Source organism: Schistocerca americana, chromosome 7 (genome assembly GCF_021461395.2).
Source record: "Schistocerca americana isolate TAMUIC-IGC-003095 chromosome 7, iqSchAmer2.1, whole genome shotgun sequence".
Classification (NCBI taxonomy): domain Eukaryota; kingdom Metazoa; phylum Arthropoda; class Insecta; order Orthoptera; family Acrididae; genus Schistocerca; species Schistocerca americana.
In genome coordinates, this window is record NC_060125.1 from 520,093,156 (window position 1) to 520,115,499 (window position 22,344).

Here is a 22,344-nt window from a genome sequence, read left to right on the forward strand (position 1 = left end):
TCGAGGGGACACTGAATAGTGCACGGTACATCCAAACCGTCATCGAACCCATCGTTCTATCATTCCTAGACCGGCAAGGGAACTTGCTGTTCCAACAGGACAATGCACGTCCGCATGTATCCCGTGCCACCCAACGTGCTCTAGAAGGTGTAAGTCAACTACCCTGGCCAGCAAGATCTCCGGATCTGTCCCCCATTGAGCATGTTTGGGACTGGATGAAGCGTCGTCTCACGTGGTCTGCACGTCCAGCACGAACGCTGGTCCAACTGAGGCGCCAGGTGGAAATGGCATGGCAAGCCGTTCCACAGGACTACATCCAGCATCTCTACGATCGTCTCCATGGGAGAATAGCAGCCTGCATTGCTGCGAAAGGTGGATATACACTGTACTAGTGCCGACATTGTGCATGCTCTGTTGCCTGTGTCTATGTGCCTGTGGTTCTGTCAGTGTGATCATGTGATGTATCTGACCCCAGGAATGTGTCAATAAAGTTTCTCCTTCCTGGGACAATGAATTCACGGTGTTCTTATTTCAGTTTCCAGGAGTGTATATTATAAGTGCAAACATTTGTATGTATGTTTGTTACTCCTTCACTGGACAAATTTGGAAGAAATTTGGAATGGAATTAGCTTATACCCTGAATTAATATAAAGGCTACTTTTAAAAGTGCGAAGTATAAGATATTTATTGATTTGAAGAATATAATATGAACCGTAGAACAATAATTACTCTTAGAAAAAGCTATTTACTCTTTGATTTAAAGAATATAATACAAAATGTGGAACAGTAATTACTCTTAAAAAAAGGTATTTACTCTTTGACTTTTGAACTTTATCATATTTGCAAAAATGCTTTTATTATTTAAAATGTCCTACATAATATGATTGAGTGAAATGAATATTATGCATATGTAATCTTCAAAGTGTGTAATCCATACTTTCATACAAGCCCACTCCATTTTATCCGCTGAGTGTCATATATATCTTATTGCTTCTGAGAATCTTGAAGACTCACAACGATGGTGTCACTTAAATGCTGTATGGCAGAGAGACATCATGTAGAATGTGATAGGCTTTTAGTGAGTCTGGATTTTATTATGATATACAAGCGTATCTGATGGTAACAGGCACACACATGAGGGCAGATGATGTTGTTGCATGTACAAATATTACACAAGCTGCGCTGCATGAAACTAGAAATCACTAATTTTCTTCTTCATCGAGTTAGTGTGTTTGTTACTCCTTCACAATTAAGTGACTAGACAGATTTGGATGAATTTTGTGATAAAGATAGCCTGTTCCCTGAATTAACACATTAGGCTACCTTTTATTCCAACAAAAATCACTGTTCATGTGGGATTGTCAATGTGACTAATGTTCACATGCAGTGGGTAACGTGAATAAAAAGTCATCTATGAAAATTAACTACAATCCCAACAAACTTGCCCCTCCAGTTCAAATGCTTGCAGTTCTCTTCAAAAATGACCTTCTCGATCACTATAAATAAGACTTGAGGACAAACATTAAAACATGCAGGTATTCATCTGGGCACACCATGTTTTTCACACAGACAACCCTACATTGGCTGCTCGCCAGAAATCCCTGCATATATGCAGAGAAGTCTTGGGATTTTGTTTACAGAGACATGTTATAATAGATTTCTAGCCATTGATACACACGAACACATTTATGATCTTTTCCATGCTAGGCAAGTCACAAACAGTCATTAAATTATTTACTCATTTTCTTGGCACATACTGTAATTTGCTACTCGGTTGTGTAAACATTTTTTCTTTAAGTAAATGATTGAGTTGTGAGCAATGTGCAAGGCCAATTCACACTGGCCATCCCATCACATCATGGCAACATCAAGGGTTCTCAGGAAGAAAGTTTTGGCGGCTAATGTCACCATCCATTGTTGGTCACATGACGTCCAAGATCATTTCCTGCTGATACATGGTCATGCAGTGATCTTCATGAAAAAGTACTGTGGGTAGAATCAGACTGATTAGTAAGTAAAATCTATTTGTATGCTGTCAGGCATTTGTAATGTTTCATAAAGAAATGGACTGGGATCTTCAGACACTGCACTTGTGGAAAAAAGTTATGTTTGTAAAGTAGGCATTGAGTAATGTCTTAGAATTGTTTTGTTTAAATATGTGTTAGCGGCAGAATTATTTATCGTGAAGTAACTCTCTGGATTGTGTGCATTAGCAGTCAATATTTATCTAGTTTCACTAGCTAATACCAGTACAAGTGGGGCACTTGATTGACTTGAACTATTAATAGCCAAATACAAGACACAAAGGAAACCTATAAATCTTGAAGTGAAAGGTATTGAGTCAGATATGGCTATCACAAAAAAATTGCACCTTAAATAAGCCAGTTTTTCATGGAATATGATGGCAGCTCATAACACTGTGTTCCTTTTAGTAATTTTGGGTGCAATTTGATGTAACAAATGAAAAAAACTACTGCTTTAACTTTCTAAAATACTTGTAAAATCAGATACCTCTTCCTCGAGTTCCTTGTATAGTTGTCAAATTTCCCACTTGTACCATGTAATGACATTTTTTGTGCCTACGCTCTTTTTTGTGTTATTTTGCACTTGTTTCTTCCTTCTCTAATATACAAGCTATCCCTGCAAGCTACAAACATTTGAGTCCAATAAATGTCATTTTTGTACAAATGTGGACTCCAGCATCCACATATACAAGCTACCACATTGTTTTTATGCACTTCATGCATAAAAACAATTGAAAATCATTTTGTAAAAATTGCAATTGTTATGAAGAAATGTAGTTGAGGACAGCTATGCAAGTTGAGATCACATGACTTGAATTTATTTGACGTGGCATGCTGTGACAGACAGTGTGAATACACCTTGATGTGACAGTGCCATGATGTGATGGTGACATGATGGCCAGTGTGAAATGGCCTGAATTCTATCAGCTTCTCCCATCATTTCAATTTTTTGGCCTTCAATTGGCTCCAAGACATAACTATTGTGATGGCACATACATGTGTATAGTGAATTTTGGCACTAGCATTTCTTTATAAAGAACTGTTGAACCATGGGTAGCACCTAATTTTTTGTAATAAAATAATATTGATGTCCCAAAGCATGCACCTCTGGGGTGTGAGTACTCTGAAGTGATTGGTTTTGTTTTAATGTCAAAACAGTGAACTATTGTTTAATTTTATAGTATTTCTATGTAGCCCCAACCTGCCATTTTCAGAGTCAGATCTTTCATCCTTCTGCCGTCCAGATGGTTAATCATCTTTCCCCGACTCCTGAGGCCTGGGAAAAACTTCCAACTTCCTGTCACTGGGTGTTTGGTAGCTGGCAGCCGTGAGCTAACATGGGCAGCTCATCCAGCTATCCTAGACTCATTCCCTCGGCCGACCCAATACTTAAGCGCAAAGCTTCCAGTAATTCTGCTTGGCTGATGTTTCTCCAACACATATGTTATGTTACAAGTGACATCCCATTCATTGTAAGTAGTATCTCTACTCTGGTGGCAAGTTGTTGATCAAGAAGCACTAAGCACTGTAGTATTTGGTTGCCACTTAGTATTGCAGTGGGCAGCCAAAAATGATGTTGTTGATGCCATTCTCCATGCCTCAGTCACAAAGGAGTGAGTCAGTTGGTTGTAGGTGATAGAAGTGCAGCCAGAAATGTCTGTGGTTAAAGTGGAGGTGGATTATTGTGACCATAAACTCTCTGTGGCACATGACAATGGTAGACCATGGTCATGCATCAATGCTTGATGCTATAACTCCACAAACTCTTCCCCTATGTTGGTATGATAGATGCCTCTTACTATTCTGCGAGTTCTGATCTACTGCCGCACATACTGGAGGTCTGTGCAAAGAACAAGTTCGTACATCTTTGTCCCATGGTGGATAGTACTCTTATGACATTTCTCACTGTTATTCTGTAAGTTGGCAGTACCATTACTAATGGTGTAAGGAATGCCCTACTGACAGCAGCAGACTACAGGCTAGTGAAATGTGCCCACAATACCAGTTCAAAATGGCTGCCCCACTTGCCACATGCACCAAGGAAGAACAGTAGTCTGTCATGTTTTCTGAGCAGTGAAGTTACAAAACCTACTGAAATTCATCAGTGGATGAAAGTCAAGTATGATGAAGCATGTCTGTCACTGCATAAGTGTATGAGTGGAAGAGAAAGTTCAGAAATCGTATGACTTTTGTGAGAGACACTCAGCACCCAGGTCAAGCACACCACTTTGTGACACCAGAGTCTACTGCAGCAGTTGAATCCAATGTGGTGGGAAATCGCCATGTGACGGTCAATGAAATAGCCACAGATCTGAACATTAGTCATGGTTCAGCACACCACATCATTCATGAAGTGCTTAAGTTTCCCAAAGTGTCTGCAAGATGGGTTCCATGGCAGCAGCTCACTCAGGAAGAAAAAGAGCAATGTGTTGACATCTGTGAAGATCTTTTGTGATGCTTGGAAGCATAAGGTGATAGCTTCACCATAAGAATTATTACAAAAGACGAAACCTGGGTGCACTATCACCACCTGAAACAAAGAGAGCAAGCCAGGAATGGCACCATTCCTCAGCACCAACCCCAAGCAGTTCTGGATGCAGCCATCTGCCGGGAAGCTTTTGCTGACTCACTTTTGGGGTGAACAAGGCATTGTCTTGAAACACTGCATCATCAGGGGAAACACCATCACTAGTGCATCATACTCCAATACAATAAAAAATCAGCTTCACCCTGCAATAAGATCAACACTATCATTGACTTGCCCATGCAATACTTGCAACCATTGATTACCTGCACTTTAATACTCTTCCACATCCACCATACTCATCAGATCTTGCATCATGTGATTACCACATTTTTGGACCACTCAAAGAGGTGATATGAGGAAAGAAATTTCATTTCTGTGAAGAGTTGCAGCAGGCAGCTCAAGAGTGGCTACAAACATGACAAAAAGATTTTTTTTTTTTTTTTTTTTTTTTTCAGAATAATCCATGCACTTCCTAATCACTGGAGAAGTGTGTTGAATGATAAGGAGACTATGTCAAAAAATGTTAAATCTGCGTTACACTTTTGTTTAGTTCCAAAAAAATTAAAATAATAAAGGTCATCATTTGGCTAACCTCTTCCACGTCTTAGCTTGCATATGTATTTGTCACATGTCTTGCACACATCTCCTCCTCCCTCCTCTCTGTGCCCAACCCTCCCTCTATCTGTCTCTCTTGTCCACCTGATCCTGCCACCTCTATCTGTCCACCCCCCCACTTCACTCTCTCCATCTCCTGCTCCTCCTCTATGTGTCCATCACCTCCACCCCATCACTGTGGCCATTTCTTCCTATGCCTCTCCCTGTCCACTTTCTCCCCCCTTCTTCATTTTCCACTACCCTTCAACCCTTTCTACCTGCCTCCTGAATTTCTCATTCTTCCCTCTCTCCCTGACCACCCCCTCCTCCCTCCCTGTCTGCCCATCTCCTCTCCATCTCCCTGTGAATCTCCTCCTCCTCCCTCCCTCTCTCTCTGTCTGTTCCCACCCCCTCTCTCTGTACTGTCCATCTACTCTTCACCTGTCTCTGTACTTCTTCTCCTGTCCATCTCGATATCTCCCCTTTCTCTCTCTCCATCTCTACCTCCTCCCTCTCTCTCTGTCCATCTCCTGTTGCCTCCACTTTCTTTCCATCTTCTCCTGTTCCTCTCATTTCATCCATCTCCTCCTGTCCCCTGTCTCCTCCTCCTTCTCCTCACCTCTCCTTAATCATCTCTTCCTGTGCCCTCTCCCAATTCATCTCCTGCTGTCCACCTCTTCCTATGCAAATCCTCCTCCCCTTTCTCCCCAGCTATCATCCGCTCCCCCCCCCCCCCCCTCTCTGCCCATCTCCTCCTCTCTCTCTATATTCCTATGTATCCCCTCGAGCCCTCTTCCCTGTCCACCCCCTCTTCTATCCATTCCAAACTATTACCAGCTGTATCCCCTGAAAAACAGACCAATACAGCAGTTCGATACTACCATCACAACATGTATTTCGTGCAGGGCAGCCTACGTTTCAGGGGTTTAGAAACCTTCTCTTGCCCTAAACATGTGGGCTGTCCAGCAAAACAAGCTGATAAGGCAGACCAATGCTATTCCCACACAAAATGCCTCTCATGCAGGGCAGCCTTGATGTCTGAGGCTTAAAAACATATATCGCGACACCTTTTGAGGCTAGGTGGTTACAAACATCACTGTGCTGATACTTGTGATGTCTGCTGTCTGTGTGCCAAATTTGGTTGACATTGATACACAGGCTTGAGAGGATATCCTGGACTTACATACATACCAGGGCTATCCAGAAAGTAACAGATGTTTTAATACATTAACAATATGGAAAACACAAATTTTGTTTTATATATTTTAAAGGTAAACTCTTAAGCTATTTTTCTGCATAGCCATTCAGACTGAGGCACTTATTGTACCATTGCACAAGTTTTTCAATACCATCTCTGTAGAAATCTGCCACCTGTGATTTCAACTACTGATTTATGCCAGCACGCAGTCTGGTGTCAGTATCAAAGCATTACATAGTGAGTCATGTCTTCATTGCTGATAAGAGGTGGTTGTTGCTTGGCACCAAATCCAGGCTATGACTGATCACCACCCATCCAAAACCCCATAGGGGCTCTCAGGTACGACTCAACATGTGCGAACGTGCATTGTCATGAAAAAACACAACTTTTGCACTAAGTTTTTCCCAGCACTTGTTTTTTATCACCTGCTTTAACTTTTCCAGCATTTGACAATATTCTCTGACTTAACTGTTGTGCCACTTACCAGGGAATAAACAAGAATCACTCTGTTACAATCCCAAAACATAGCAGTCATGATCTTTCTGGCTGACAGTGTTTGCATAAACTTCCTTGGTTTTTTGGGAGAATTTTTGTGTCCACATTCCATCGACTGCCTTTTTGTTTCAGAATTGACATGCTTCATCCAAGTTTCATCCCCAATTATGATACATCCAATAACTTTGTCACAATTTGTCTCGAAATCTTTGAGGAAGGTCAGTGCTGCAGCCAGTCTCTGTTATTTATGGTCTTCCATTAGGATTATGGGAACCCACCAAGCACAAAATTTGTGGCAAGCAAGCATCTCCACCACAATTTCATGCACCAGACTCCGTGAAATTTGGGGAAAATTTTGCAAAAGTTCTGTAATGGTGAAACAACAAATTTTGTCATTAATTTTCATCTCTACTTCATCAGTCAATAGCCCAGACCTACTACTGCAGTCCTCATCGTGAACCATGGAATGGTCATTTCTGAAATCACTGCACAATTGTCTGACTCAGCTTTCAGTCATTATGCCTTTTCTGCACACATCATGAAGGTTGCAATAAATTTCAGGTGGTTTGCAATTTCTTGTCAATAAAAGCCTGATCAACAGAACATACCTGCAATTTCCTATTGCAGAGCACATTTTAACCTATCACAAAAAGTAAAGTAGCAGGGACATAGACTCCATGCTGCAATTGAAGTGATATCAGGTGTTCCCCAGGGAAGTGTCCTGGGACCTCTGCTGTTCCTGATCTATATAAATGACCTGGGTGACAATCTGAGCAGTTCTCTTAGGTTGCTCGCAGATGATGGTGTAATTTACCGTCTAGTAAGGTCATCCGAAGACCAGTATCAGTTCCAAAGTGATTTAGAAAAGATTTCTGTATGGTGTGGCAGGTGGCAGTTGACACTAAATAACGAAAAGTGTGAGGTGATCAACGTGAGTTCCAAAAGAAATCCGTTGGAATTCAATTACTCGATAAATAGTACAATCCTCAAGGCTGTCAATTCAACTAAGTACCTGGGTGTTAAAATTAAGAACAACTTCAGTTGGAAAGACCACATAGATAATATTGTGGGGAAGGCGAGCCAAAGGTTGCGTTTCATTGTCAGGACACTTAGAAGATGCAACAAGTCCACTAAAGAGTCAGCTTACACTACACTCGTTCGTCCTCTGTTAGAATATTGCTGCACGGTGTGGGATCCTTACCAGGTGGGATTGACGGAGGACATCGAAGGGTGCAAAAAAGGGCAGCTCATTTTGTATTATCACGTAATAGGGGAGAGAGTGTGGCAGATATGATATGCGAGTTGGGATGGAAGTCATTAAAGCAAAGACGTTTTTCCGCGCGGCGAGATCTATTTACAAAATTTCAGTCACCAACTTTCTCTTCCGAATGCGAAAATATTTTGTTGAGCCCAACCTACATAGGTAGGAATGATCATCAAAATAAGAGAAATCAGAGCTCGAACAGAAAGGTTTAGGTGTTCGTTTTTCCCGCGCGCTGTTCAGGAGTGGAATGGTAGAGAGATAGTATGATTGTGGTTCGATGAACCCTCTGCCAAGCACTTAAATGTGAATTGCAGAGTAATCATGTAGATGTAGATTGCTGGATGTGTACTGAGTGTAGGAAAGTTATGGCACCTATATGGCGGCTGCAGCCCCACCCACTGCCATGATAGATCCAAAAGGTCTGTTACTTTCTGGATAGTTCTTGTACACATATGCTGCTTTGGTGTATAATAGCCAGTTTCCCACAGCTTCACTCACATACATGTTTGACACATATATTGCACGCATCTTACTGTCCACCTCCTCCTTCTACCCCTCCTCCTTTTGCACCTGACTACTACCCCACTTCCTTTTGCCCCTGACCACTACCCCTCTGCACCTTCCCCAGACTCATGATTCCCTCTCCCTCCTTTCTCTGTCCATCCCCTCCTCCACCTCTCCTTGTCCATATAGTCCTCCTCCACTCTCTCTGTTCTTCTCATCCTCTCCTCTCCCTGTTCATCACCTCCTGGCACATCTCTCTTTCCATTGCTTCCTTCCCCCCTCTCCCTATCCATTACCCTCCTGTACTCTCCCCTCTCCATATCCACCTCCTACACTGCCCTTCTCCGTGTTCGTCTCCTCCAGTCTCCCTATTCATCTCCACTTCCACCCTCCATCTCTCTCTCCCTTCCTTCCCCTCTCACTATCACCTTCCAATCCTCTCTGACCGTATCCTCCTCCCCCTCTCTCTGCCCATACTCTTCCTCCATCTCTCTGCCCACCTCATCCTCCTCCCCCACTCTCTTTCTGGTTGGTTCATCTCTGAACACTGTGCCCAGATATTTGAACTCCCTGACTTCACAATAAGAACCTTCAGCTGTCTGTAAGGGTGGAAGTGGTTCTTGAGTTTCATTATGTCTACAGTGTAAAACCATGTATTCCATCTTGTCACAATTGATTTGAAGTCCAATTTTCCTCGCTGTTGTTTCCAGAATGTCAGCCATTTCCCCTAATTCTTCTTGGGACCCAGATAGTAGCACTATATCATCAGCATATCCAAGGTACTTGATGTTCACATCCCCAGTCTGGATTCCTCTGAGTTCATTAGATGACATCTCTCGCATTACTTCTCTAATGTGAGATTGAAAAGAACAGGTGATATTCCATCGGCCTGGCGTAGCCTGGTTTTTATTCTGAATGCTTCAGTCACCTTATTTCCAATTTTTACCTTTGATGTACTACCCATCAGGCAGGCCTTTGTGAGGCTTACTAGTTTCTTGGCAAAACCAAACTCTTCCAGACACCTCAGCATACTTTTGCGATGAATGCAATCATATGCTTTTCTGAAGTCAACAAACAGCATGTGTAGTTCTTGTTGTGAAGAAATAACATAGTAGAAGAATAATGAAGATAACTCACTTCAGAATGCAAATATTATCAATGACTTACAAAAAAACAAAGTGTCATAAGTACAATCACAGTTTTTCACTATTCCCACAGTGTGCACCAAAAATTTTTTGTGAAAGTTGGTTTCCATAGTTAAAAAAATAAAGTTGTGTGATTTGGTGAATATGCTCACTTTTTAAGACATAAAAAGTAAAGGGATATTCAGAAAAAATGATCAGTTGTGATGGGACAACATTAGTTAATCTTTCTATTAAGGAGCCATATTCGTCAGTGCAAATATTAATTACCTGTTACTTGTACAGAATGATAAAACTAAGCATAACCTACAAATAACCCTGGTTGACAACAATTTTTTGTTAAGGTCAAAGGGTATTTATAGTGTATTTTCAGGTGTGAGTTTCAAGTAAAGTACTTAAAATGCCCAATCACATGCAGATTTCATACAAATTGAGAAGTTCTGTGAAACATTCAAATTGCAGCTATTTAATCATTTTATAATAATGCCAGTATTGTTTTGTGGTGTTTTGCAATGCAATGTGATACAAAAAGTTGTTTCATTTTATAGTCTATAATACTGTTACCATAAGCTATGGCTAGTCCAGCACTGAAGGTTATCTTGGCCCAAAAAGCAAAACAATTTCAGTCTGTTGTCATAGGCAAAAATTCTTCATGTGTGTAATTTTCCACTAGGTAGCAGCAGTGTCTTCAGTGCAGACAGGTTTGTTAGTTCACGTACTGTGAGAGTCATGCAAAAGATAAGCACCGATCTCATAAAATCTGGCCAAGTAGAATGCTAAAAGTTGGGCCAGGAAGGGAGTGGAGGGGGGGGGGGGGCACACTCCAAAACTCTTCCTGCCTCCAATTCATATAAACCTTGACATTGTGAAACTGTTTGTTAAAGCCCTATCAATAGATGGCGAAACTTTCAAGTATGTGGCAAGTAAGTTTCTGTGGCTATCAAAAGCTAAGCTGAAACCAACAGCCTTCATCAGTCCTGATATTTGTAAACTAATGACAGGCAAAACATTTGAAGAAAAAATGAAATTGAAAGATCAGCTTGGATATTTTTAAGGAGTTTCAGCAACTTTTTCTGCAATTACAAAGACCTTGATTACAAGAACACAATAAGAAACACGCTAGATAACTGTATGTCTCAATGAGCATGAAGTTGCACTTCCTAGACTCCCATGTCAGCTATTTTTAAGTAGGTCTAAGAGGTATGAGTGAGGAAAATGGTAAGGGTCTCACCAAGTTGTTCAAGCAATGGAATCAAAGTACCAGGGTTGATGGACTGTGAGAGTGATAGTTCACTATCACTGGATGCTGCACAGGGAGTGTCTGCAGTTAGTGCACAAAAGAATAATGTTCAAAATGGAACTCTGAGAGGAGAAAGAAGAAATATTAAGATTTATGCCATTGTATTAGTACTGGAGGACATAATATTTCATTATAATGTTATGAATGCCTTGTTTTATTATATTTTTCTGAATAATGTTTTTTTTTAATGTATGTGTTTTGCAAGAATTTTCTGCATCTTCATCATCATTTTGTGAAAAACCTTTTGTGACACAGGAAGCCATTAGCACTTCTGAACTTAGCATACCAAAAAACATTAGGACCATCTTTTACATGCGCTCTCTCTCTCTCTCTCTCTCTCTCTCTCTCTCTCTCTCTCTCTCTGCTTGAGCCTGTAGACTAGCAGTGGATTATATTATAAGCAGTTTCAAAATATATCCTTCCTGCAGGCGGCACCAAAGTCAGACATGCAAGCAGAGTGCCCACAGAATGACTTGGCCCTTAGCTGCGCAGGCAGTAATATAGTGGAAGAGATGGCAATACTGGTGGGGGCTCTGCTGTAAATGGCTACCGTGTGGTAGGGGAGGCACGGATTGTCAGCTGAAACCTATGTACAAATGTGTATGCGGTGTAACTTATAAGCTACAGCTAGTGAGTTGCAAACAATGCTATTAACAGGTTACATCAGTATGATCAATAATTCAACAAATACAGACATTTATTAAACATCAATAGTGTCTTGTTATAATACCAAAAAGAAATAGCTGCATAAACTAAGGATTCATCAAAGTAAAATGAGTCCAACAATGTTCTGCCAGAAGCATATCTCAAAAAATGAAAAGCTGTAAGAAATGTGACATAGCAGACAATGTCAATTATTATTCCTGGTTCAGCATAATGCTTTATGATGGACACATTTATGAGTGGAGAAACCAAGAAGAACAAACATTGCTATATTACATGCACTATCATCAAACAGCCAGTGCCTTATCATCAAAGTCACCAAGACATTTCTTTCAACAACATAATGCAAGATGCATGTTGTCTGTGCTGTCTTGATCTACCTCAGTACATAGGTAGTACTGTTGCACTAGTCAGCACATTCCCCACATCTCCCAGCCTTGGAAAACATGTGGACAAGCACTGCTAAGAGGCTGGCATGGCATGAACTGGGCAAAGAGTTGAAACACCATGGAACGATGTAGCCATATCTGTCATCGAAACCCAGTTCAACCCAATTTGCAGCCCCTGTTGGATCCAGTGTTGCTGCCAGGGATGGCAGCTCTGCATACTAATTCTAATGCTCTGTATACCCCTAAATGACATAGAATTTTAATATTCTTGCTGCCTTACTGTATTGGCACAACAACTAAATTTTGTTACGTGCTGTCCTTCCTGGTGCTACAGTTCTAACAGTCAGCAATTTCTATTCTTGATTAGACAAATGCTGATATTTTAAAATCTTTGAACAACACTTTTATGATTCCCTAAATTCTCAGCTGGGTAGAAAGATTACCATATGACCTTTGTAAAGACATCTGTTATGAATTTTGGTTTGGCCATTAGTGAACTCTATGGTATAATCATTGATAGTTCCTTAATTCTGACACTATATTCTGAATTTTTGTTGCATGGATGGTATCTCATAACTTTACTTGCACAGTTCAGTATTGCGTCAAGCTAAGTGATATTATGTTGAGGTTCTGTGTAATGGGAACACACATGACGATGACTTCTTATGCATTCCATTAATATCCAGTGTTAGTTGACCTTCACAGCTGTGGAATACAGGCCAGTTATGGCCAGGGTTTTTAGGCTTCCACTGGCTGTACTCATAATGTGAATACTAGAACTGTCCCCAGTAATACCCTCCAAATAAATTGTCAGTTGGGAGACACAAGAACAATTGCCACCCTAGCAATTACATATCACAAGCTAAAAAAATGCAACACAATGGAACCTATTGTTTGTGCAAAACAACTTAGCACCAGGGCATAAATGAATTCAAATATTTTCATTTTTATATTTTTACTACAAAGTACGTTCTGCAGTAGTTGTACACCATAGCTGCAGGAAAAATTCTTTATAGGCTGGCAGATATGATTACATAAAATCCTATTAAATTTTTGTCAGTTGAAGCAAACAAGCCAGCAAAAATCTCAGTAAAAATTGTGTTCAAGTGAGTTGCAGAAACCACTAGCTATTCCAGTTGCACAATAAAAAAAAAAATAAGGAGGTGGGGAGACAGCTACAACAAGCACTTCCAAAACCTTCACTGCTTCAGAAAGATTCTGAAGAAGGAGAATAAAATTTTAATTTTTAGGTAGTATTTCTAAACAGTTTGTCAGAGGATGACACACAATTTCAATGTGTCACAGGTTCTTTATTTTACACTACCAGTCATGTGACACAGTACTAAGTGAAACAGTACTAAATTCCTTCTCTGAAAACTACCTAGAACAGATGGTTCCAAACCCCCACTCATGACGGATTACATGGCCTAGTCGCATTAATGTGAACCCACCTATGTTTGATGTCAATGTGCAGTAACCACTCACAGATGGCAGGTGGCAACGCTAATAGTGGAGAGTGTATAAAGCGTGTCAAGGGAGGCAGAAAACAGTGCAGTTGTTGTCATAATGCAGAAACAGCACAATTTATCTGACATCCAAAATAGCATGATCATTGGCTTTTACACCAAGGGTGGAAGTATTTCCAAAATGGCTAAGTTTGTAAACTGTTTATGTGCTGCCTTGCTTAAAGTATACTGTGCATGGCAAAATTATGCTGTCCAAAACTGGCACCAAAGCAACTGCGGTGCGCCACATGCCATAGATATCAGGGATGAAGCATGTTTTATGCTACATCAGACAGATGACCATTGACATGTATGGCCCTGCAACAATTTTCAACCCAGTCCAGACCACAGGAGGGAGTGTTATGGATTGGGGACTATCTTTGTGGCATTCCTTGGGTGATCTTGTCATTCTGGAATGGGTCAATACAAGCAAGTATCTATCCCTGGGGCCATGTCTGCCCTGACATGCAGTTTTTTTCCCTCTCTCAACAAAATGGCATCTACTAGTAGGACAATGTAACATGTCACACAGCTCACACTATACATGCATGGTTCAAAGAGCAGCAGGATGAGCTTACCATACTCCTCTGGCCACCAAATGCCCTGGATTTAAACCCAATCAAGAATCCATGGAACCACCTCGATCAGACTGTTTGCACCAAAGATCCTCAACCAAGAAACCTAGCATAGCCAGCCTCAACATTGGAATTGGCATGGCTTCACATCCCCATTGGTACCTTCCAGAACCTCACTGATTCTCTTTCTACATGTCTGCACTGCAAAAGATGGTTATTCAGGCTCTTGACAGATAATCACATTAATGTGAATGGACCATGGAGGTCTATTGGCAACAAATAGACCTGACTTCTCTGAGGGTGTCCACATTGAAATTGGTATCAGTGATCATGAGGCAATTGTAGCAACAATGATTACCAAAGTACAAATGCCAACTAAAACAAACAGAAAGTTTTATAATGTACTGTAAACTATATAAAGGAGCACCAGAGTCACATCATATTGAAGAACTCTTAACATTTACCTCAGGACAAGAGGATGCATAGAAACTATTCTGGATGGATATGTACCTACCAGAACTGTTTGTGATGGGACAGACCCTCCATGGTATTCAGTCACTGTAATGAAACTCATACAGAAACAGACACTACTGCACAATAAGCGCAAAACAAAGTAGTGGACTTTAGATAGATGCTAAACGAAATGCATTTTGCTGTCAAGAGAGCAATGCATTAAGCCCTCGATGACTGCCAGTCAGAATATTGTTGAAAGATCTTGTGCAAAACCCAAAGAAATTCTAGTCATATGTAAGGGTTGTTAGTGTCACCAAAGTTGGTGTCCAGATATCCATGGACTAGACTTAAACTGAAATTGAGTGTAGCAAAGCAGAAGCAGGAATGCTGATGTTTACAAACATTTCTCTACAAAGGAAAACCTAGGAACAGTGCCACAACTTAATTGTCATACCACTGAAAATACGAGTTTTAGTGTCAGTGGCACTGAGAATCAATTGAAATACTTAAAATTGAACAAAGCTCCAGGGCCCAGTGGGATTCCTATCAGATGTTATACTGAATTTGCAGCTGATTTAGCCCCTCTTTTCACTATAATCTATCACAGATCCCTCAAACAAAAAACCATCTGCAGAAGTTGGGAGAAAGATTTACAAGAAGAGTAATAGAAGTGATGCACAAAACTACTGTTTGATATCCTTGATGTCAATTTGTTCTAGAATCTTATAACATACTCTGAGCTCAAATGAAAAGAGGCATCTCAAGCAGAATGACCTCCTTCATGACAACCAGAGCATGGATTCCAAAAACATAGATCATGTGAAATCTGTACTTTTCTCACATGATGTTCTGAAAGCCATAGATCAAGGCAGTCAGGTGGACATACTATAGCTCAATTTGTAAAAAGTATTTACTTTGTACCACATCTACTCTTATTATTAAAATTATAATAGTATGGGGTATCAAATGGAATGTGTGGTTGAATTGACAATTTTTTGGTAGGGAGGACACAGCAAGTTATCTTCAATGGAGGATCATGGACAGACAGAGAAATAACTTTGAGTGTGACTTTGGGAAGTGTGTTGGGACCCTTGCTGTTCATGTTGTGTATTCATGACCTTGCAGACAATATTAAAGGTAACCTCAGAGTCTTCGCAGAGGATGCAGTTAACTATAAAGAAGTACTGTCCAAAAGAAGCTGCACAAATATTCAGTCAGTGCTCGATAAGATTTAAAAGTGGTGAAAAAACTGGCAACTTGCTTTAAAAGTAAAATTATGCACTTCACAGAATGAAAAAAATTAGTATCCTAAGTCTATAACATCAATGAATGACAGTTGTAATACACTCCTGGAAATTGAAATAAGAACACCGTGAATTCATTGTCCCAGGAAGGGGAAACTTTATTGACACATTCCTGGGGTCAGATACATCACATGATCACACTGACAGAACCACAGGCACATAGACACAGGCAACAGAGCATGCACAATGTCGGCACTAGTACAGTGTATATCCACCTTTCGCAGCAATGCAGGCTGCTATTCTCCCATGGAGACGATCGTAGAGATGCTGGATGTAGTCCTGTGGAACGGCTTGCCATGCCATTTCCACCTGGCGCCTCAGTTGGACCAGCGTTCGTGCTGGACGTGCAGACCGCGTGAGACGACGCTTCATCCAGTCCCAAACATGCTAAATGGGGGACAGATCCGGAGATCTTGCTGGCCAGAGTAGTTGACTTACACCTTCTAGAGCACGTTGGGTGGCACGGGATACATGCGGACGTGCATTGTCCTGTTGGAACAGCAAGTTCCCTTGCCGGTCTAGGAATGGTAGAACGATGGGTTCCATGACGGTTTGGATGTACCGTGCAGTATTCAGTGTCCCCTCGACGATCACCAGTGGTGTACGGCCAGTGTAGGAGATCGCTCCCCACACCATGATGCCGGGTGTTGGCCCTGTGTGCCTCGGTCGTATGCAGTCCTGATTGTGGCGCTCACCTGCACGGCGCCAAACACGCATACGACCATCATTGGCACCAAGGCAGAAGCGACTCTCATCGCTGAAGACGACACGTCTCCATTCGTCCCTCCATTCACGCCTGTCGCGACACCACTGGAGGCGGGCTGCACGATGTTGGGGCGTGAGTGGAAGACGGCCTAACGGTGTGCGGGACCGTAGCCCAGCTTCATGGAGACGGTTGCGAATGGTCCTCGCCGATACCCCAGGAGCAACAGTGTCCCTAATTTGCTGGGAAGTGGCGGTGCGGTCCCCTACGGCACTGCGTAGGATCCTACGGTCTTGGCATGCATCCGTGCGTCGCTGCGGTCCGGTCCCAGGTCGATGGGCACGTGCACCTTCCGCCGACCACTGGCGACAACATCGATGTACTGTGGAGACCTCACGCCCCACGTGTTGAGCAATTCGGCGGTACATCCACCCGGCCTCCTGCATCCCCACTATACGCCCTCGCTCAAAGTCCGTCAACTGCACATACGGTTCACGTCCACGCTGTCGTGGCATGCTACCAGTGTTAAAGACTGCGATGGAGCTCCGTATGCCACGGCAAACTGGCTGACACTGACGGCGGCGGTGCACAAATGCTGCGCAGCTAGCGCCATTCGACGGCCAACACCGCGGTTCCTGGTGTGTCCGCTGTGCCGTGCGTGTGATCATTGCTTGTACAGCCCTCTCGCAGTGTCCGGAGCAAGTATGGTGGGTCTGACACACCGGTGTCAATGTGTTCTTTTTTTCATTTCCAGGAGTGTAGATCACCTCATACAAATACCTGAATGTAACAGTTTGTATGGATATGAAATGGAATGAGCAAATAGGCAAAGCAGGTGACAGACTGTAGTTCAGTGGTAGAATACTTGGGAAATGCAATGAGTCCACTAAGGAGACTGCATATAGAACACTCGTGCAATACATCCTAGTGTGTGGGGCTCATACCAAATGAGATTAACAGGGGTATTGAGCAGATGCTAAGAAGGGCAGCATGAATGGTCACATGTTTATTCTACGCATGGGAGAGTGTCACAAAGATGCTAAAAAAACTGAGCTAGCAGATGTTTCAAGGCAGACACAAACTTTCTGGTGACGATCTTTAACTGACGCATCTATGAATATATTACAAATGACAACATACTGCTCTCTTAGAGATGACAAAGACAAGATTAGACTAATTACACTACACCCTGAAATAATTAAACCATAATTCTTCTCTTGATCCATACGTGAACGAAATGGGAGAAAGTCCTAATAACTGGTGCAATGGGATGTACCCTCTGCAACAATGGTTTGCAGAGTACAGATATAGACATAGATATACAAGATGTTTAAGAAAAGTAATGAGATTGACAATATTGTGAGTGAACAGGTAATGTTGTGTTGTTCTACCCGTGCAGACAGGTTTGTTCACCCCTTCCAGATGCTCAGTCCCAGTTTCAGCTCTGTACAGCCATCAGTGAAGTTGTGTTTTTGTTGTGTGTTACAAAAATGGAATAGCAGAATTTGGAGCCACATTATGTCATCAAGTTTTGCATTTAACTTGGAGAATCCATGAGTGTGACCTTTAAAAGTTGAAACATGCCTGTGGGGAGCAATCCCTATCAAGAGCACAAGTGTTTTGTAGGCACAAACCATTTTTGAAAGATTGAGAACATGCTGAAAGTGAAATTTGCTAAGGGAGACCATCAATTTCAAAACCTGTAGAAAATGTCAAATGTATGCATTCTCTTGTGAGATCAGACTGACATTTAACAATAAGGATGATGAGTGACATATTAATCTTAAACCCTTTCACCATACATCAAATTTTGACTGAAGGTTTGCACATGCAAAAGGTTTGTGCCAAAATAGTGCCGGAAAACCTCACAACTGAGAAGAAGGACAATTGAAGAAATGTGTATGTTTATCTTCTTGAGAGCGTTTCCAATGACCACAAATGGTTCAGTCATGTGATCATAGGTGATAAATCTTGAATTTTTTAGTACAATCCTCAAACAAAGCAGCAAAGTGAGGAGTGGCATATTGAGACATCTCCTCAACCAAAACAATCACAAATGAGGAAATCAAAGGTCAGAAAAATGTGGATTTGCTTTTTTGACAGTACGGATAGCATGTATAAAGAATTTGTTCCTCCAGGGCAAACTGTCAACCAAGTGTATCACAAAGATATCCTTGAAAGGTTCAGGAAAATGGTGAATCAAGTGGACTGGACTTTGCAGACAATTGGATGCTGCATCATGACATGCTCCAAGTCACACAGCCACTTCCATCTCGAAATTTTGACCTCTAAAGGTGCTCTTGTTGTTCCACAGCCCCCTGCCCCCTATTCACCTGATCTGAGTTCTTGTGACTTCTTTCTTTTTGAAAAATTGAAAAATGTCTTAAAAAGACATCATTTTGGGACACTGGGAAAAATTCAAAAGAGTTGAGGCCCTTCAGCATCACTATCAAGACTGAAAACAACTACTCTGACAGTGTTTAGCTGCTGAAGGGAACTACTTGTTATTTGAAAAAAATAGAAACTTTTGTAGACAAGAAATCAATCTCATTACTTTTCTCACATATACTGTAGACTGTTTGATATGCTTTGCTTCTTAGTTCTTACCTTTTCTTGTTTTATACGATTTTCTTATGGTAGCACATGGTCAGTCTTGTTTTGCTTTGACTAATCCTTTGTTTTCCCAAATATTCCTTTTCTGGTACTCTTGTGAAAAATTATTGACTCTGAACATCTTGGTCATATTGACCTAACGTGCTAAAATGATCATTTGAAACTCATTAGCTATGGCCTACAAATTATGCTGGATACGCTTCTGGGGATAGGTTTCAGCTGTTTAACTGCAACTCCCCCATCATGCAGTGGTCATTCACTATGGAGCCCCATCACTACCATTGTACCTTCCCCCACTGTGCTGTCTGCACAGGCATGGGCCAGTATTTTGCGCACATTCTACCCATACCCTGCAGCTGAGGAAGAGCATTCTAGATAAGCTCAAAATCAGCCTGCCTTCCTTTGTAAGAGGAGGGAATGAAATATCCCAACACAATAAAGAGCTGTAGTGTGAAAGCACAAGGTTTTGTGTGTCTGTGTGCAGATTGTGCACGCACGCGTCTCCTGCTGGAAGCAGAGGGGCGCCAGGACGGGCTGCCGAGATGCTGCGCCTCTGGTGACTTTGTAGCATGGCAGTGCTGGCGTGGCCGCTGCTACTGTGTGGATGGGCATGGTGCACAGAGTTCATCAGATGTACCAGCCTCAGAGCTGACTTCACTACCCTGCTGGGCCGATGATGACAAGAACGTTTGTGCGTCGGACGATGGTGTCTACTCGCAGCAGGTCTGTACTCCACTCACAAAAAGTTTTCACTACTCTACAACAAGTACATACTTCTTTTCTAACTTTGTATTTGTCTCATACACATGCTTGTTTTACTCTAATGTCTTTCTGGTCAAAACAGACTACTTATGGTGGATGTAGATTTATGGGTTTAGAGTTGTGTGGTTGCCAGATCCAGTGATGTACACTATACACCATGTAATAAGTGTGATTTTATTGGTGCAAATCATATATAGTTGATTCCCAATCCACACATGTTTACAGTTTCGCGCAAGACCACAGACTGCTCCCAAAGAGCTTGTAAAACAAAGATGTTGATATGTACCTTGCCAATAGTTGTCGAATTAGCCCCCACCCCAGAGTGTGGAGCACAAAGACATATGTGTAAAGGAAACACCCGGGGGGTGGGGGGGGGGGGGGAGGGGGGTGTTTAAACAAAAACAATGCATGACATTAGTAAATGAAGTCCTCAAGCAAGAAAGGGGAGCGGATGGTCCTGCCCGACCAGGCAAATCTTCATACAGCAGTGGAGGAATCCGGGGAGAGAAGGCATTGGATTGTGAGGAGCTGGGGTAGCAAACCTGAATGCCTGTTTTGGTACAAAGGACTTAGACTGTTGATGGGTCAGCACCAACAGGCAAGGGGTCAGACTGGAGAAGGTGAATGTGGGTCAAGTTGACATGTGGGAAGCTGGCTCGTTCGTAGAATGGAAACACATTATCAGGAAGCACAACAAAAAATGCTTTAGAACTACAAATTAAATCAGTGTTGACATTAACTACCACTTCCATAGAGGGGGTGACAGAATCTCCACACGAATCATTGTTGCCAATGTCACACATTCTGAGGCTGGCCCCTGGTACGCCACTAAATCCTAACAGGTGAGAGGCTGGGGGTTGCCTGTAGGAGAGGGAGTCATCACATGCATCACTCTGTAGGGTGATGTCACGCGTACCTGTAGCACTGTCACTTGACTGGGAGTAGGTAGCAGCACATGTGCAGGAATGGTCGCACACTAGATACCTCTTGCGAGGCAGGTGTTGCAGGAGGCGGGGGCCGACTGGGTGGAGTATCAAGTAGTTCTCCTAGAGACCGCGCTGGTTTGAGGTGGCAGACAGACACGGTTTGAGGTGGCAGACAGATACGGTTTGAAGTGGCAGACAGATACAGTTTTAGGTGTGCCATTAATGAGAACTTAGAACATGTTGTTACATCGCAAGATGACTCTGTGTGGGCCCAAGTACGAAGGGCTGAGCGCCGGTTGGATGGTGTCATCACACACCATGATGTGAGTGCACGATGCCAAGTCCTTGTGCAGGAATATTGGGGGAAGTGAGTGTGGGTGAGGAAGGGGCACACAAATGCTAGTGATTAGCTGCTTAACATGCCTGATGAAGGTCGAGTCACAGATTTGATCCGGAGGGAATGAAGGCTCGACTAACTTTGCTGGAAGTGTTAGGGGTTCTCTGTATAGGATTCTGCCAGAGACGCGACAACGTCCTCTTTATATGCGGCCCGAATGCTTAACATTACCTACGGTGGAGCGTCGACCCACTCACCTTCCTGGCACATCAGTGAAGCTTTAAGTTTTCAGTGCCAGTGCTCGACAAACCTATTGTTCTGGGGGTAGTACGCTGTTGTCCTAAATCATTTCACCCCACACAGTTAACAAAGTTGTCGGAAGAGGGTGAATTCAAACTGGCAGCCCTGCTCAGTGGTGATAGAAGCTGGGCAGCCAAAGTGCGAGATCCACGTTAATAAAAGGGCTCGGGCCACTGCATCTGCTGTGATAGTAGTGAGGGGAATTACCTCTACCCCACAGATAAACCTGTTGATGTAAGACAGTATGTAACGAATGGAGCCCGAGGAGGTAAGGGCCCAACGATATTGATGTGTATGTACTGAAATCTTGGTTTTGCCAAGTCGAACGTACTGATGGCGGGTTGTGCATGACATTCTACTTTTGCACACTGACAAGCCACACATGCTCGTGCCCAACTGCAACATTATTGGGCCAGCCAGGCTAAATGAAACATTCAGATACCAGACATGTGGTGCTAAGTATGCCAGGGTGTGCCAAGTCGTGAATACTATTAAAAATGTCCCGACAGAGAGGTGCAGGAATCATTGGATGTATGCGTCCTGTTAAAATGTCACAACAGATGGGTGACGAGAACCTGGGAAGTGTCCATAACTCGAGTTTGAGTCCTGTTTTAGTATCAGAGTGCAATGCAACAAGTTTAGTATCACCTGTTTGCAATCTAGGGAGTTCATTGAGGTCCAGCTGTGAAGATAATACTGAAACACAAGATAAAAAATCAGCCACAACATTGTGTGCCCCTCTGACATAATGTATGTCATTCATAAA

At 42.3% G+C, this 22,344-nt stretch overlaps 1 protein-coding gene across 1 annotated transcript in view; it reads left to right on the forward strand.

The window, feature by feature from the left end:
* The window catches only part of LOC124623058, a 240,575-nt gene that overhangs the window by 194,010 nt on the left and 24,221 nt on the right, over positions 1-22,344 (forward strand). Inside the window, exon 10 of the mRNA XM_047148851.1 lies at positions 19,738-19,976. Coding sequence (XP_047004807.1) covers positions 19,738-19,976 — 239 coding nt within the window. The remainder of the gene's footprint in view (positions 1-19,737; positions 19,977-22,344) is intronic.